Here is an 18133-nt window from a genome sequence, read left to right as displayed (position 1 = left end):
GGCTGTTGGCTGCACATCAGAATGGAATCAATCTGGCTCTCAGCAAGAAGGAAAACAAAGTTGTCCAGATTTATTCTGAAAAATAAGAGAAAGAGGATAAACGCTTCAGCTACTACAGTGAGGAAAAAAAGAGAAAACCTGCATGTTTTTAATTTAAACTCCAAAAAATCACCTTTGTGGATTAAAACTGATCAAGAATAATGTTGTAAAATTAGCGCAATATAATAATAACAATAATAATAATAATAATAATAATAATAATAATAATAATAATAATAATGAATAGACGTGCAGATGAAGCATGAGGCCCATTTAGAACAGAAACAGAACCTGATGCAGAATATTAAAACACTCTGACTGTTTTTTAGGATAAAAGGCTCTAATTAACATAACAGGGGATATTATGGGATGGACGTTAGGTACAGAAAACAGCAGAAACAACCGAGGAGGAGGAGGAACACGGTGAAATAATCAGCAGATCTGAGCAGAAACGTTTCCTCTGATATGAGAACCGGAGGAGGCCCGAAGACTCACCGAGGCTGCTGCGGGGCTGAGTCCGGGGATCACGGCTGTCTGGCGGCCGCTCCACGGCGGACAGGCGCCTCCATCCCGCTGCTGCTCCGCTCCAGGTGCGTTCAGAGACACAGAAGCTCCGCACGGATGGAAAAACACGCATCTGACACTGCGAGGAGATGGAGAGTCCGGCAGAGACTCCCCGACAACAAGCACCGAGGAGCGCTTCATTAGTTCACAAGCTCCGGCCAGGGGGGCGGTGCTGCTGCTGGAACCCGCAGAGACGGAAGGAGGTGAAGACAGGCACCGACAATGATGGAAAATGTTCCTTGTTCGTCCACCAACAGCCAAGTGTCGCTTTTAATCGCTGATCTAAAACTGTCTCCGCCCCATCGTGGCCGGGGGGACATGAATCGAGCGCACCTCGGCCAGTGCGCTCTGCAGACTGCGCCTGCTCCACAATCTGAACATGAACGCACCACAGGAGGTTGATGTTGCGTTCAGGGACTCCAGCTTTATAGTAGAAAAATTCTCAATTTTTTTTCTAATTTCATTTGAATCTTTGTTTGTTTTTGGTCTTTTTGGTTTTTTTTTATTTCTCTATAAAAATATGGTGTCTCTGTTTATTTTGTGTATATTTTTGTGTGTGTGTGTCCGTATACACACATACACACATACATAGATACATACATACATATATATATATAAATATTGGACAACTTTAGTGTGATTTTGAACATTTTTGAGTGATTTTGACACATTTCCAGTTTAATCAATCAGTTTATGTCTGCTCAGAAGCACCAGCCCTGGAATATGTTGCTCTATGTCTCTTGAAAGCGACTTTGAAAGAGGTTCTACTTGGACGGTTCCTGCAGTCAGAAATTGCACAAAGATTTGGGGCAACCTGCAAGTTCCTACAGTGGAAAATGGCCTATTGAATCCCTTTGAAACTGCACTTTTCATCAGCTTGTTGTGGAAAATCTGGATGAGTCGCAGCAAAAACAATCACAGCGCAACAGAATTTGTCTTTGTAATTTATTAAAGGATAAAGGAGTAGCAGGACAGAAAACACAGACTCCTCAGCTGAAGAGTTATCAGGGTTGTGAGACCTTGGTGGTTGACACTGGTCACAACAAAATCATGGAAAACAGAGAGAAAGCTACTCAGAGTCTGGACTATTGTGATCCTGACTACAGGTCAAGGTCCAGATAGATACAATTCATCCAGGTATACATGACATTTGTCTACAACACAGCTGAACTGAAATTAATATGGATCATGCAACACCAAGTTTACAGACACAAGAATATGTAGCTGCCTTCTGTCCAGAGCTTGAAGGCAGCATAAACAGGCCCAGAGAATTTAGTGCGGTAGGTATGAATGTGGCTCAGTGTGTTGGCTGAGACCGTATAGTAGGACAGAGTACCTGCAGACCAGTCCAGGTACAAACCCAGTCGGGTGCAGCCAGAAGGAGGAACAGGGTAACTGACACATCTGGCATCATGCTCTGCGTAGAAAACCGGTCCTGGTTCCCACTTGTGGCCTAAAGACCAGGAAATGTTGTTCCATCCAATCCCGTTCAAGGAACTTTTCCCTTTCCTCTGTAAGCTGCTGTAGCAAACAGCAGCAGTAGCATCAGCACCTTTGGCTATGTTCAATTCCACCTCCCAGTAACAACGCCCAGTCAGCGACTCTCTGCACAGAACCTGGACTACCTCATCAAATCTCTGAGGGAAGTCAGGATACGACTGCCTCTGTCCATGAGTCGCCTTCTTGTTTCCGTCAGACAGAGTGAGTTTGCAGTGAGCAGTGTCTGGATCCAGGGTGAGATCACAGGCATCTGATGGAGAGAACAAGACCTGGTCATGATCACAGTTCATTATCAATTTACCAACAAGCCCTCCAACATAAATGACCACATCAGTGGCTTGACCCTAAATCAGATCTATACAAAACATGTAGGCATCACTGAAAGGAAACAAGTGAATGCTTCCAGTTTGTAAAAGTGACCAAAGTCTTCATGAGTGGTTTGAAGGGCTGCTGTAGTCAAAGGTCACAGTACAGGAGGAGAGTTCATTTCCTGTGACTGACTGACTGTTATGTTAAAATTTAGTTCTGTATCATTTTTTTAACTTGTTTTCAATCACTTGTCAGATTGACTCAGTCAGAGTACTTGATTCGGTCTAATCACCAAACCTGCTTGGTTTGATTCAGGCACTAAAATACTAAGTTCAGTTTTTGCACCAAAAACACTTGGTTCAGTGTCGGCACCAGACTGTCTTGTTTTTTTTTTTTTGCATCAAAGGTACTTTGTTATGTTTGGTTTCAAAACTACTTTAGTTAGCTTTATTCACCAAAACTATCAGGTTTAGTTTTGGCACCAAAACTATTCAGTAAGATTTAAGCATCAAATCTCCCTGTTAAGGCTGCACAGTGGATCGGTGGTTAGCACTGTCGCCTCACAATGAGAAGATCCCCGGTTCATGTCCCAGCCTGGGCCTGGGATTTTTCTGTGTGGAGTTTGCCTGAGGATTTCTGTTGGTTCTCCGGCTTCCTCCCACAGTCAAAAAACATCCATCCATCATCTAAACACCGCTGAATCCTCATTCGGGTGGTGGGAGGCTGGAGTCTATTCCAGCTGACGTAGCGTGAAGGCAGGGGACACCTGGACAGGTAACAGTCTATCACAGTGCTACACACAGAGACAAACAATCACACATACAGAAAATTTAGAGTTACCAATTAACCTCAGCATATTTTTGGACTGTGGGAGGAAGCTGGAGAACCTGGAGAAAACCCACGCATGCACAAGGAGAACATACAAACTCCACATAGAACGATTCCAGGCCGGGATGCGAACCAGGGATCTTCTAGCTGTGAGGCAAAAGTACTACCCACCAACCCACTGTGCAGCTCAGTCTAAAAACATGCTGAGGTTAATTGGCGATTCTAAATTGTCCGTAGGTGTGAATGTGAATGTTTGTCTCTATATGTAGCCCTGTGATCAACTGTTTCCTGTCCAGGTGTCCCCTACCTTCACCCTCAGTCAGCTGGGATAGACTCCAACACCCTGCAACCCTAATGAGGATGAAGTGGTCTATAGATGATGGATGGATGGATCTCCTTGTTAAGGTTTATTCACTAAAACTAGGCTGCTAGGTTGAGTTGTAAAACCACTTGGTAATCTTTAGTTACCAAAATGACTCATCTAAGTTCAGTCAACAAAACTAAATGTTTAGATTTAGGCTCCAAATCTACTGAGTACTGTTTAGGCATCAAAAGTACTTAGTTAAATACAGGCATTAAAAGTATTTTGTAGTTCGTTGTTTTTTTCACCACAACTACTCAGTTAAATTTAGTCACAAACACTGCCTGGTTAAGATTAGGCACCAAAACTATTTGGTCAGGTTTAGTCATTCAAGCACTTGTGCTGCTAAAACAAGATGGTTAAGTTTAGTCACCAAAACTAATGACTTAACATTAGCCAACAAAACTATGTGGTTAGGTCAAAGCACCAAGACTACTGAGTTCTGTTTCAGCACCAAAACTATTATTATTATTATTATTATTATTATTATTATCATTTTTAGATTTAATCAGAGAAAATTACTTGACTGGGTTGAGTCAGCAAAACTAGTTGGTTAAGCTTAGGCACAAAAACTACTCAGTGAAAAGTTCAGGCCTGAAAACAACTTAGTTGGAATTTGGCACCACAATTACTTAGGTAAATTTGGTCGACAAAACTACTTGGTTAAGATTAGTCAGCAAAATTACTTGTTAATTCTAGTCAGTAAACTGCTGAGTTAGGCTGACGCACCAAAATTTGTTGGTTGAGTTTAGTCAGTCAGAACATTGTGTCACCAGAACTAGTTAGTTAAGTGTAGTCATCAAAACTAGGTGATTAAATTCAGTCACTAAAACTACTTGGTTAGGTTTAATTACAAAACCCTCTTGCTTGAGTCATCAAAACTACTCAGTTTTAGCAACCAAAGCTACTTGTTTAGATTTAGTAAAGCACTGAGTGTTTGAATTCAGCAGAAAGCAAAAACTAATGGGAAATTGGACTTACACCAGATCAAATCACTTCTGTCTTTTATGTTTTCCACATCAGTGACATTAGGCCTGGAGAAGTCATCAGTGACCAGGCTGCCGTTCCTGTAGTGGTAGATGCTTGCTCCTTTGTGTTCCACATTTGAAAATGCTGCTACAAGGAAGCAAAGTTGGCGATTGTTCTTCAGAGCTTTGGCTAGGTCATGAATAACTCTGGCTTTTTGTCTCATTTCTTTTATCACTTCATCTGAGAAGAACCACTGGTCCCGGGTAGGTAGAAGGACTCCCCCACTACCTTCTAACTTCAGTGGATCCATGTACTCAGACATTTCCTGAAGATAGGGATCAGCAGGTTCCAAGGAGGTGAAAACAAAGCAGAGAACATCCTCTACCTCTGGATCTAGAACCGCTTTGTCCAGCTGTGACTGATTTGAGGCGATCTTTATTCCTTCCATTATCTCCACACATGAACGGATGACGTTCACTTCTCTTTCCATATCTTCTGTCCACTTGGTTAACTTGTCGTTGCTGAAAGGTGACTTGTCTTTATCATCAAAGACCTTCTTTAATTCCTTCTCGTCTTCCTCACCTGCCCTGATGGAGGGAAGTTTCTTGGCGATCGTCTCTTGGAGTGAAGAGCTGAAATACATGCAGAGTTTCTGGAAGGTGTTGAGCTTTTCTTGGATGTTTGGAAAAGCTTTCACCACTGTATCATCGAGAATATCATTGCAGCAACTTTCCAGATGATGCAGATCCTGCAGAGCATCTTGAGCCCTTCGTATGAGTCCGACACTGATCCCAGTTGTCATCTCGGGAGCTTCTGAGTGTAACATCTTCAAAGGCATCATCCAGACCTTCAGTGGAACCACATTTTCGTATTTTTCTCCCAGTAGTTTTGGAAGCTGGATGTATGTCTTCACTGCATCTGTAAATGTTGCAGGGTTGTCATGAAGAATGAAGTCTCCGTAGAATTTGCAGGTAAATTTGTCAGTTGTGTTCTTTTCTTCATCTGTCAGCTTGATGTCAACTTTTCCGTCAACGTTAAATGAGGGGATCTTCTTGATCACAGCTTTCATGCTTCCCTGGATGTCCTGAACACTGTTGGCATCTAACTTCTCACTGTCAAACACAAAGAAAGCATTTGCCCCATAAAGGATGCCAGTGACGACATGTGTCGCAGAGCTCTTCTCAATAACATGGATCTGTTCAGGGCTCATCGATGAAATGTTAGTCATCGACAACTGTTTGAAGTTGGTGGTAACTTTGTACTGAAGTGTCACTCTGCTCTGATTCTTGGACTTCTTCTTGTCATTCAGATACTTGGCGGATCCTTCAACTTCAATCAGTCCACTCATGAAACTGGCCTTCAGGGAAGCATCAACATCCAGCAGAGAGGACTTGGATTCAATGGAATCAGATGCAGTGATTTCAAACCCACTGCTGTGCTGAGGCGTCTCCACTGTGTGTGATTGCAGGGTGTTTTCATCCCACAATGTGATGCCTACAGACAGAGACCAAGAGTTAAGGCAGGAAAAACACAATGTCAGAGCTGATTCGTATCATTTAATTTACAAATAATTTCAGAAAAAATAATACAGGAGTATAATAAGGCTGTGTGGGTCATGTACTGTTTAAGCCACTTTTTCAACAAAAACTTCAGGAACAGACCTCCCAGTAAGCCTGGCAGGTGGCGCCAAACAAGAACACCAGAAGCTGAAGGAGGCTTTTGTACCCTGTGGGATGACCCAGAGAGAGAGGACTTGAGTGGAAAGTGGTTCTACTCAGGCTCAAAGTGAAAGAGTGATTAACAGAGAGAGGTCAGGATCATTAGACCTGCAGAATGATGCTAGGAGCATCGCTGGATGAAGAAGTGAGCACTGAGATCAACCTGACCAAGTCCAGGTAACACTGTGGGGTAGCCAACCAAGTCTGCTCTCATCCCTGCTCAAGGCACTATGAAGACCAAAATCAAAAGACCTAAAGCAAGGGAAAAAATGGATGACAGCAACCTACTAATTCTACTAGATATAGCTGGAGGAACTTCTCTGCCTCAGCTCCCACTTCATTGGGTGGTAAATAATGAGACAGAAAGTCAAGTTGAGCTGCTTCAAGCAGCAAGCTCCAAGTCTCTATCTGAACTTCTCTACCAGATTGTCCTGCTGGGGGGTGGACGGGATATCTGGAACAGACTTGTCAAGACCATTTTAAGGAATTTAACGGCGGGAGATGAGAAGATGACTTGAAGGAGGAACAATACGATCAATGTAAAAAGCAGGAATGATGTACTTTGACTGGCAGGGTAAACTCACAACGGCAACTGGTGCTCCGGTGTCCTATGAGCTACAAGAATAAGGAAGAAGTGACGACCTGGTTCAGATGGTGTGGCGAGAAACTAGTAGGAAAGAAGGAAACTTTACTGATGGGTCGAGTGTAAACATTGACAAGTCTCTCCAAATAGTATGACCTCATTTTGAAGACGCTGGCCAAAGAAGCTGGGATACATGCAGCGGTCCTGGTATTGTGAGAGAAAGTGAGGCACAACGAGCACCAAGAGTTGTTAAAAAGTATACACTGGAATAGAGATATCAAAGCCAGGATGCCAGAGGAGAGTAACTTAGGGAGCCAGCATACACAAGCAGACTCATCCTCTGGATAAAAGGATTCATCAGATGAAGAGGATGAAAACAGACTACACAACCCAGGATGTCACTGTCAGTCAGAAGATGATCTCTGATCTCAGTCTCAAAAGATACCTCTCTGGAAAGTAGAAGAAATGAGAGGAATCAAGGCAAAGCAGAGGTCCAACAAACAAGTAAAGGAAGAAGATAAGCACTTGCACCGCAGCGACCTCCTGACAAGGACATAATTGTGTATTTGAGAGAAAACAGGCTGTTAGTCAAGAACGTAATGAAGAGGTAAGAAAGTTGTGGCTGGGTTATGTCATGGAGCAACTAGTTGACCCAGGGAAGTCTGCACAGAATAATTATATGATATGGCATGAAATCCATCCATCCATTCATCCATCTATCCATCTATCCATTTTCTTCTGTGTAACGGAAGGCATGAGTCACAGGATGCATATTGGAAGGGGGATGATATCTACACAGATGTGGAAGGAACCCCCTATCTAGTAAACTCCTCGGCTGAGGTGTCGATGACCTGCAGTGAGGGAAGTAGTGCAGGCCATAAACAAAGCATGAGGTCATGCTGGAGAAGTAAAAACTTTGGATCCCTGAGTGGAGAAAGCCTTGAATTACAGACTCTGAAAACTGAAACCAATATTCCTTCATGATAGAGGAAATAGGGTGGGGCTTTGATAACAGAAGACTGATGATTGCATAACGGGGAAGGGGTTTGATGCACTAGACAAGGCCACTATGACAGATGTGGAACATGTACTATGACATGCGGACTGACAAATGCAGTGACCTAAAGACAGACCAGACAGTCAAAAGAATTGTGCAGGCCTGGACAGATGGACATACAAACAGCAGTGCCTCTACTTGGTGGGGGTTGGCAGAAACAAGAAGTGTTGGACTGGGTAGTTCTCTGCCTGTGTGAAACAGCCAACTAGTGGGTGATCTATCGGGCTCTGTCTACTCCAAAGACATTTGCTTGAAATCTGCAGCAAACATTACACGTATGTCAGCCCATGACAATGGAGTCTATTCTGTGGTAAGGTCAACATGACATTGCATGGCCAGAAAGCATTTCCAAAGTGCCCAGATGGGAGAGCCATTCTCAGGATAATTGTGACAATGAATATGAGACCCATGGACTAGAGGTGAAGTTGGTGAAGTGTTGTAATGACAGAAATTGGAAAAGACAAACTGTATTGCAGGTTGGATGTGCTAAAACCATCCCAGGACATCAAATGAAGGATAGAAAATATGTAAATTAAAGCCTACCCCACATGTGAAAAACACCACAATTTTCTTGGCAGAGGGACACACCTTTAGGAAGAGCCTTTGTGCAGGAAAGGAGATTGAAGACTTTGAGTGGTTAGGTCACAACTGCATCAACAACAATAGACCCTGACATTCACCAGAAGGGCATTGAATGTATTGTGGTGTAGGGAAAGATGAGCATGAATGCTATTGGTATGAGATAACAGGAACTGTGGTGGAAGGTGTGATTGAGGCGATCAGCAATGGATTTTCTCTGCTGGGAGGCTGGATAGGAGAGCTTTTTACCTGACTGTGGCCATACCTCCTAATTACTGTTGGAAAAACTATTTTTAGGGTGAAGGTCTGCTGAATTGTGAAGGGAGGGGGCTGAACTTCCATCATGTCCTGCCACATTAGGAGTTACACCAAGAAAAGGGAAAAGGGAAGGGAGCCTCACCTCCAGAAAGGTCAGGGACAAATGGAGTTATAAAAGCTGAAGCACTGGAATGCTGTGACCACTGCAGTTTGTAGCCCTCAACAAAGAGCAGCAAAGCAAACAGGGAATTCAGTTTGATGGATTGAAACCTTTATGAAAAAAGTCAACTGAGTCATGGCTGCTGAGGGGAACATCACTCAAGAGCAAAGCCAATTCAGCATAAATATCCCAGACTGCCCTTGAAACTTCACCATGCTATGTGGCAAAGCTACTTTTGAAGAATGTGTGGAATCCTGGAGGTTAAAATCATCTGGTTTATCTACTGCTGTACTGGAGAACGGGTCCTGAACCAATCACTGATTAGTATTGCATTGATCCTTGGTTGTGTGAAGACCACTGTGGAGAATATCTCCAGGAGAGAATGGAGATGGACTCTCTGCTTCTTAATGACCTGAAGTGCACCGATCCTGGAGAACACCAAAATGGAGACTTGGCCTCTGCAAGGGAGCAGTTGTAGACTTTGGATGCTTTTCGATTTTTACACCAGGCCAGTGAGCTGGACCAGCATGACCTATGAAGGATTTTAGCAGTTTCTCTGTTGGGATACCTTGTGACCATGGTTATGGCCCTGCAAGCAAAAGGAAGAAGGCATTGCTGCTGATGCTGCATTATGTTCTGGAGCGTAGGCTGGGGAGTTACAGCAGTCTTCCACTGGTCAGTTGTAGACCATACAGGGGGTTTGACAAGAGCTTATTTACAACATGACAGGAAATACAAAACTCTTTTCTGATTGGCTTTTTGGAAATAGCTTCTGGTAGTTTAAACCTACAGATCAGAAAGTTTCTGACATTTCAAAGACAAAAACAGCTTCTTAAAATGTATCGTCACCCATATCACCCTTCAGTCTGAACGTTTGCAACGCATGGTTCCAGCTTAAAGTACTTTTCCTTGTTACATTGTGATACCAACTGTAATCGTCGTCTCTGTTCTGTTTTGTTACATTAGTTGATTGCCAGACAGCTCATCTGCAGCTATTTTGACAGATGATTAATCCCATCACTGCTGCAGCTGGATGGTTGCAGTGGATGATGGGAGAGCAAAATGTTGTACTTTGACTCAGTCTTACAAAGGATTTTATTCCACTGTGGTCTAGGTGAAGATTTACCTGGGATCAGCTCATCTCTCTGTCTGTCGTACAACATTCCTAAGGTGAAAGGTCGTCCAAGGGCAGCCGTTTCTTCTGAGGAGCTTCCTCTGTTTCAGAGATTGATGCACGAGATGTCAATGACACAACCAGACAATCTTTACAATAACAATGAGCATGAACACAAAGTGTTTTCCAGCTGAAAAGATTCAAAACAACCACAAATAGATGCCAAGCAACTACACAAAGCAAAACAAAACAATCGTGGAAATACACAAAATGACCAGAAAGAAACACAAACTGTGTCAGGAACCTCCCAGGAGGTTTGGAAGGCCTGTTGTCTTTACCATTGTATCATCGTTACAGTGACAATGTCACAGTCCCTGATGAGAGAGAATGCAGGGCAGCTGCAGGACCTGTGCAGCTGATCATCATCCTCCTCTTCAATAAAGACCAGTGCTGCACCGCACGCAGCGTCGGCTCATACTGCCTCTGTCGCTTAAGACGACGGTGCGACACTGAGCCGCCGGAGCAGCCTGCTTTCCCTTCAGCCGTCCTCCAGAAGGAGGACGTGGACCTTGCCCCCCGGACTGCCTGATTGGCCGGCCCGCTCCCCAAAGAGAACCCAGCGTCATCTCTGGCCACCACTGCTGCGCTCCACGGATCGCCGTGAGCACCAGCGAGGGCCCTCCTCGACTGCCGCCCCCCGGGAGCCTGCCTTCCCCCCTCCCTCACCAGTAGTGAGTTTTTTGGCCTGAGTGGCATTGATTGTTTAATTTGTAAATAAAACCCTGCTTTATTTCCATCTGTCTGCTGCCTGCTCTGTGTGCACTCACCTTGAGTTCGCCCCTTCCCCCGCACCATAACATAGAAACTGTAAAAACAGGACGAATCGTTGAACTTCCAACTTTCCTTCGGTCCTTGAACTACTCATGCATTACTTTCGATTTCATCGGATGAAAACAAAGACCATGGCTGTTTCTCAATATGTGTACTTGTCCGTACTTGTGTTCTTGCACACTCGTGAAACGTCATCAGTCGGAGATCAAGTACTGTTCCAATTCAAAGTAGCATCTGATCAAGAACGGATGAAATACCCGGATGTGTTCTCGCTCCGCCCACATTATGGAGGATCATCAGACCAGACTAGTGGGGACTTGGGGCAGCCATGTCACATATCACATTTTTAAAATTGTATTAATTTTATAAATTTTAAATTATAAACATGTATACGTCTGTTCATTGATTCAACTGTCAACCAAAATTAATTTGAATTGAAAAATTCTACTTATTACTTATTGTATTGCTGTTTGACAAAAATGCGATTAATTGCGAATTATTACAAAGCCTGTGATTAATTAGATTGATTTAATCACATACACCACTAATATATCATATATATATATATATATATATATATATATATATACACATATACATATATAGACACACATAGCCCGATAAGGCCCTTTATATCATGTTTGAATATTTGATACATGAGATTCTGAGACCTCTATCTCATGAACATGATAAATAGTTTCCTTAAAAACCTGTTGTATAAAACCTGATCCATGTATTCTGCCCCCTTGTGGGTCATTATTCCACTACAAGCAGCTGAAGTCGTATTTTGTCCCTTTTCAAAATGGCTGCTCTCATGAAATGGTTCACACACGTTTTTTACAAAAATCTCTGCTAATTTTCACGAGGTATCGGTAAAAATAACATCTAAATTATGACTCATTTTTTAAAATAAGTACTTTTTGCATTGAAAGAATGCATATTTACTAAGGAATTCATTGTTTATATTTCAATTAATTCATGTTAAAATGTATCAAATGTGATACTCCAGGTTCATAACGTGCTCTTTTCCTAAATTGTCTTGTAGCATTTTTGTAATGTATTAATATACCTATACCATTTTTCTTAAAAATACAGACAAACACTATTTTAATTACTTTACTAACTACATTAATGAATGAAATGCCACCTTCAAAGGCATTTTGAGTACTATTACAATAACATTTCCTCTGAAATCATAATAACTATCCTATATTGACCAATTTTTAGATGTCAAAAAGACTAGAGGAAGAAAAGAAAAAGAAAGTACATTGAAAATGTCAACGTGATACTGGATGGAAACACAAGTGGCATGTAGCAGTTAGCAGAAGATGAGGATGAGGAGGAGACAGAGCAGGTTTATGGGATTAGTCCAGATGTTCAATGTGAGAGCCTACTGGGAGATCTAGACAAAGCTACTGCAGTTGCTTGTTTTGTTCTTTCTTTTAATTTTATTTGTTATTATATTATCTTTTTGTTGTGAAGTGTGTCAGCTGACTCAATGCTAATTAGTAGAATGGAGCAGGTGGAGTTTTGCTTTAGATTGTTGTGAGCAACAAGGTGCCAAAAACAACCAAATATCAAATTTGATACAAAAAAGATATCATACTGTAGACAGAATGATATGGCAAAATTTTTCTTTTGTATTTTGTTAAAATGGGTAATAAACGTCTCAGGTCTCAAAAGATAGAATTTTCTGGCTATTTTCTGATGGGTCAGGCTTTACAGGGATAGTAACCGTTTTATATTAAATGTGAACATGCAGGGTGGGGCGGTGTTATTAAATCTGATTACATCTCATTGTTTTTCACAGTAAAGATAACCAGAGCAGATGAGCCGAGGTGGTGACGTCATCAAGTACACTGGTGTTCCAACGGCACATTAACTGAGATGTGTTCTCACCTTCTCGGGAGTCTGTACTTTGGAGTCGTACTTACAAGTCCGTACTGACCAAGTACACGAGTACAGACTTGCATACTTGGAATTGAGAACCACCCTCTTAGCTTAAAAAAAAAAAAAAAAAAAATCTATAAAAACACTCCAGATTCTGTAAAAAATAAAGAATTCTGATATCTCGATCAACTCTGAAGCCATGACTGACTCGATCGTAACCAACGGGAACTTCACAAAACATGGGAACATGGGAAAAGTAAGTGGTTAAAATAATGAATTTAGAAATAATTAAAAATGATTTACCTCACAACACAGGTTTGAGGAGCAGTTTCCATGAGGGAGATGTCAGGAGGATGAAGATGGTGAGGAGGACGATGATGAAGATAGTGAGGATGTGGAGGTCTTCGTCCCTGGAAATACAGCAGAATATGGCTTCAGTAAGTTCAGGATTCAGTTAGAAACAGCTCAGAGCAGAATCAGCTGTTTTTCTGCAGCTCTGAATCTGGATTCTTCCAAAGCTGTGGAGAGTTTGAGGCTCAGACTGAGGAGGAAAAGTGGACGTGGCCTCAGTGGGTAAAGGGAGTGTCTGTAGAGCTGGAAGCTGCACTCTATGGGCTGCTTCCTGTAGGCCTCCAGTGTTTGTTTCCTGCTGAGTCATGTCAGACCATGATGCAGCATTTATCTCCATGATGGAAGACGGCCACGATGTGAGAGCTCATTTTATTAGTTTAACGTTATAAACATTTCTGCTGTTTCCATTTTTGCAGCAAAACTGATGCTAAACTGGGAAACAAACCATGTTTGAAGTCATCATTAAGCCGTGAAAACGACTACTTTTATAGTGACAGCTGCTGTAAAACCAACTCTGAACTGTTTGCTGATTGGTTTAATTGAGTCCAGGCCAAATTTTATCAGTCCAGCTTCAGATGATATTTAACTACAGCCAGCAGATTAATGAATCCTTCATCAGATGATAGAAGATGATAGAAGCATGCTTCTTTTTTTCAGTTTTACTAATATGAATACAACAGAAACAGTAATTTCTGGTCAAAAATCATAAAGAAAAAATAATGTCACTAATCAACATACAGGTTTGTGATGTGGATGTTACTTACAGTTTGGGTTTGTTTTCAAATGTATTTATTTATTTATATTGGTGATGTTCAAATTTTTTTTTTGTTTGGTTTTACTCTAACTCCAGAAAATAACAGCAAATTGTTCACAAAATACAAGCAAAAATGTTTTCAAATATACATTCTAAAAATTATACATATATTACATATTTTTCTAATCTGAACAGCAGTTTACAGTAAGAAAATGTTTATGTAGTATATCACTCATAGAATCCATACTGAATTTTTTATAGCGCGTTAAAGTTTTGCAAGGTCAGGGGGCGGGGCTACTTGATTGACAGTCTGGTCTGGAATGATTGACAGGTCCTATGGAGGAGGCAGCAGAGACTCTATTCTCCTCATTTGGATTTAATTCTGATATAATAACTGTTAGTTTATTTATCAGTGGAGCAGCAGAACATTTTCCACAGACAGTTTTTCTGCCCCTTGGCTTGTTTTAATCAGTTTTCTACCTTTGGCTGATTCTACCAGCAGACACTGAAAGGACTCTGATAGTTTGGTAAGTAAATGTTTATTTTCTTATCTGTGCCGGTTTTAATGCACTTTATATGCAGCTTTAGTGTCAGATATAATGCTTTCAATGCACTGCAGATGTTGGTAGAGTTTATTTCTCTGTGTATTGACCAGAGAAGAAAGTTAGCATCCAAAAAATATTAGCTTTAATGTGAATTAGCGATGCTAACCGAGCTAGCTGCTCAGTCGTAGCCTGATTAAAGCTAACGTAGTATTAAGCTAACGATGTTTGTGCTGTGTTTCATGTAAACAGCTGAAGTGTGTTGTGTTACTGTAATGTGGTGCATTTAGTTAATAAAACTGTCAGTGGAGACGCTGGTTCACATTAATGTAACGTTTAGAAAACATAAATGTGATTAAAACAGTAAGGTTAAGGTTCTGTGTTGTCAGTAGTCATGAATATCTGCTAAGTCTGAAGTTAAACTGGAGAAAACAGTAAATTTACTCTCTTATTTTTAACGATGTTTAATGACTGATTCACATGTTGTAGTACGTATTCCTGCAGTGTGGATTGGAAAAATAAACTCCCAGAATATGATCAAAGTAATGATGAACATGTTACCAACACATTTTTGTATAGCACCTTTTATTGGTTATGGTTCTCTGTATATAACAATATTAATTTGGTCACTAATTCACTTTTTTTTGCTTATTGTTTTATTTCAAACCGGAAGTCACGTGACGCGGGAGTTTTTTGTTAAAAACTAGGCCCACAGCCATTCATTCATAGAATGGTGTGTTGGAGCAGCAGTAGCCAGGCTGTGGCCTGCATACAATTTTCATCTCGGTGCGTATAAGTTTTAAAATTGGTTTTGTTTCATTTCACTAAGTAGATAACGTAATCCTAAAAATAATTTAAAACCTTCACTGTATTGTGTGTTTGCAGGGGACCATTTTGACCCGTTGTAACCTTTCTGATGTTTGATCCATGGGGACAATAAACTTTTGAAAGACACTTGATACACTGGTCATGTCAAGGGGGCAACAAACACTACAGTTATTACATTGAAATTACAGCACAGATACGCTGTAGAATAAAATCCTCTCCCACAATAGTGATGATCACAGCTGGTTCTAGAGGAAATGAACAGAAACCAGATTTTACAGTGCTGTGAAAAAGTATTTGCCCCCTTCTTGAATTCTTATTTGTTTTGTACTTCCCCACTTAAATGTTTAAGATCATCAAACAAATGTAAATATCAGACAAAGATAACCAAAGCAAACCCAAAATGCAGTTTTTAAATGATGATTTCATGTTTTCAGGGATAAAGCTATGCAAACCTACCTGGTCCTGTGGGAAAAGTAATTGCCCCCCTTTTTGGAAAGCGAGTTCAGTTTCACTGACCACATCTAGACCTGGTTCCCTCCAGACCTGTTCAATCAACAAATCTCTTCAACAGAACCAGTCTGACTGAATGAAGTCGGCCTAAAGATCTCAAAAAGCTCCAACAAAATGCTGCGATCCAAAGAAATTCAAGAACAATTGACATCTGTCAGTTTGTCTGTACAGCAAGTGAGAGTTTGATGTCCTGTGTTTGTTTTTTATGTGTTTTTATCGTTTTTATGCATTCTTATGTTTTACTTTTTGGTCGAGTGACAGTTTTAAAGTGCTCTATGTTCCACTAATGGAGAAATAACACCATGGATTCCTTTTCCTTGGCCGGGTTTGGACTTCTACTGCTGGTTTTAACCAGGTGAGTGGAGCTGTGAGCCAGCTGAGGACTGTTTCCTTCCATGAGGACCTGCTGCAGCTTAACTTCTCCAATGTGGTAAAGACCTCACCCCACGGCTACCGGATTTTATATTGATGGATTTGAACAGAACGAGTGACAAGAAGAAGAGGAAAAGAGGGCGATGGAGGAGGAGACAGCAGCTCAGACTCCCCTGTCCTCTGTTATCCTGGGAAACCTTCAGTCCCTGAGGAAAGACCTGGACCAGCTCCAGGGAACGTCCAGTACCAGAAGGACTTCAGGGACTGCTGTGATGGCCTTTATGGAAACGGACCAGGACCAGGACCAGGACGCCGACCTATCAGTCGATGGATTTGGAGCTCCATTTGGTCTGGACCTGGACATGGAGGTAACGGGGACAACCCAAGGAAGGGGATGATGTTTGTACGTGAACAAACGCTCCAGTAGTGCTGTGACCATCAGAGAACCGATCTGCACGCCAGACGTTGAACCTTTATCGGTGTCTTTGAGCCCGTTTTACCTCCCCGTGAGTTTCACCAACTTTTTACCACCAGTCTCCATCCATCCAGGACTCACTCCTCCTGCAGCACCATCAGAGGCTGCAGCCCAACTTCAGAATGCATGATTTCAACTTCTCACTTCTCTCTAAAAACAACCCTGAAAAACTTTTACCAGGATGTATCCTGTTCTACCAGACGGGATAAAATATTGGACCTTTGTTATGAATTTGTAACCAAGTCAGGACTGGTGAGGGCCTCCTGGTTTCTTTTAACATGGAACCAACAACGCCACCTAGGGACTTTCACCCTAAAAATGTTAACAATCCTGCCTCTCAGCAGAGGGCTTCCCCTACTAAACACAGGTACGTGCACAAATGAATACAGAGGCGTGTATAGAAAAATATAAATACAATTTTGTTCTTATACAAAAATATGTTCAGCACACAACACACACTAATGTTAATATAAACGCAGTTATTAAAACCGGAAGTCACACAGGCCCTACGCAGCTATGGAGGGGAGAATCCTGACTGCTAAGCCAGAGAACACAGCCACGACAACCTAAGAATAAACAACACACGGGGAGAAAACGAAACTAAACTCGAACTAAGCAAACTGATACAAAACTAGGCAAAACGACTACAAACTAAAAGAAAAAACAGCGAAATAAACAAGCAAAAAGACAAGGCAACACTGTAATGAAACAAAGAAATGTTTAACCACAATAAAGCAACGGAACGATAATGAGCATAAACAAACATTTTGGTTACCTCGGCTGTCCGACCCTACACGCGCATGATGCCGCCGCTCGTGCCAAAGTAGTTCCCCCCTGCCGCGGGAGCGCGCATGCATTCGGAAGGGTGGAGCTATAATTAGCTCTGTGTTTAGATATCAGCGTAGTTTATGAATAAAACTAAATGTGGATTGTTACGGTCATGCTTTGACTGTCAAACATGTTTGGTAATTTAGCACATGACATTTCAACCTAAATAAATGCTTTTGCTATACATCGCGTGTTGCCTAATTAATAATATTGATAGCGCTGCCTAATAATGTCTTTTCCTTCTCCTTTTTGTAATAAAGTGTAAACGATCACCCTGCTGACTAAACGTAGGTTCAATACTCTTTGGGTGGATACTAGATTCAAACGCGCTGTAATTCAGTCTTTAGATCAATCTGTCCAACCTCTGATACAGTAAAATCAACACCACTGTGAGCATTTTAACACACTGCATTTACTGCAGCACTGCCAGCAATAGCTGTTGCTGTAACTCACTTTCCACAGGGTATCTTGTCTTCAGATGTTGGCGTTTTTTTTTTTTAAATTCCCCCTCTGTTGATCATCAGAACTTCATAGCATTTATTCAGAAATTCTCAGACAAATGACGATACAGGAGGATCGACGAGAACATGTTATGAGGTGGAGACACATAATTGCAGCCTGATTGTCTGGACCTGCCAGAAAATGTACCCCCCTCTATATTCCTCAGGTGACGTACTAACATCACGTGGTTTATTCTGCAGACATTTGTGATC

The 18133-nt window shown here is 41.6% G+C and overlaps 2 protein-coding genes across 4 annotated transcripts in view; both read right to left on the bottom strand.

Annotated features, from left to right (window-relative positions):
- LOC111582272 (poly [ADP-ribose] polymerase tankyrase-2-like) overlaps nucleotides 1-759 on the bottom strand; it is a 39876-nt gene extending 39117 nt beyond the window's left edge. For both annotated transcript variants that reach the window (XM_023290874.3, XM_023290876.3), the window contains exon 1: nucleotides 535-759. In XM_023290874.3, coding sequence (XP_023146642.2) covers nucleotides 535-744 — 210 coding nt within the window. In that variant the 5' untranslated portion in view covers nucleotides 745-759. The remainder of the gene's footprint in view (nucleotides 1-534) is intronic.
- A 775-nt stretch (nucleotides 760-1534) lies between these two features.
- On the bottom strand, nucleotides 1535-17443 carry LOC111582277 (stonustoxin subunit beta-like). 2 transcript variants are annotated; one of them, XM_023290882.3, is made up of 5 exons: nucleotides 17368-17443; nucleotides 13064-13170; nucleotides 10052-10140; nucleotides 4583-6064; nucleotides 1535-2353 (listed from the first exon to the last, which is right to left on the bottom strand). In XM_023290882.3, exons 2-5 carry the CDS (start codon nucleotides 13093-13095, stop codon nucleotides 1806-1808), a joined length of 2151 nt encoding a protein of 716 aa, XP_023146650.2. In that variant the 5' UTR covers nucleotides 13096-13170; nucleotides 17368-17443; the 3' UTR covers nucleotides 1535-1805. The 2 variants fall into 2 exon arrangements, with proteins under 2 accessions (XP_023146650.2, XP_054860184.1); XM_055004209.1 differs by lacking the exon at nucleotides 17368-17443 and adding an exon at nucleotides 15692-16706.
- Between the last annotated feature and the right edge of the window lie 690 nt (nucleotides 17444-18133).

This window comes from Amphiprion ocellaris, chromosome 18 (genome assembly GCF_022539595.1).
Source record: "Amphiprion ocellaris isolate individual 3 ecotype Okinawa chromosome 18, ASM2253959v1, whole genome shotgun sequence".
In the NCBI taxonomy this organism is placed as follows: Eukaryota; Metazoa; Chordata; class Actinopteri; family Pomacentridae; genus Amphiprion; species Amphiprion ocellaris.
This window is presented reverse-complemented; position numbering and strand designations above follow the sequence as displayed.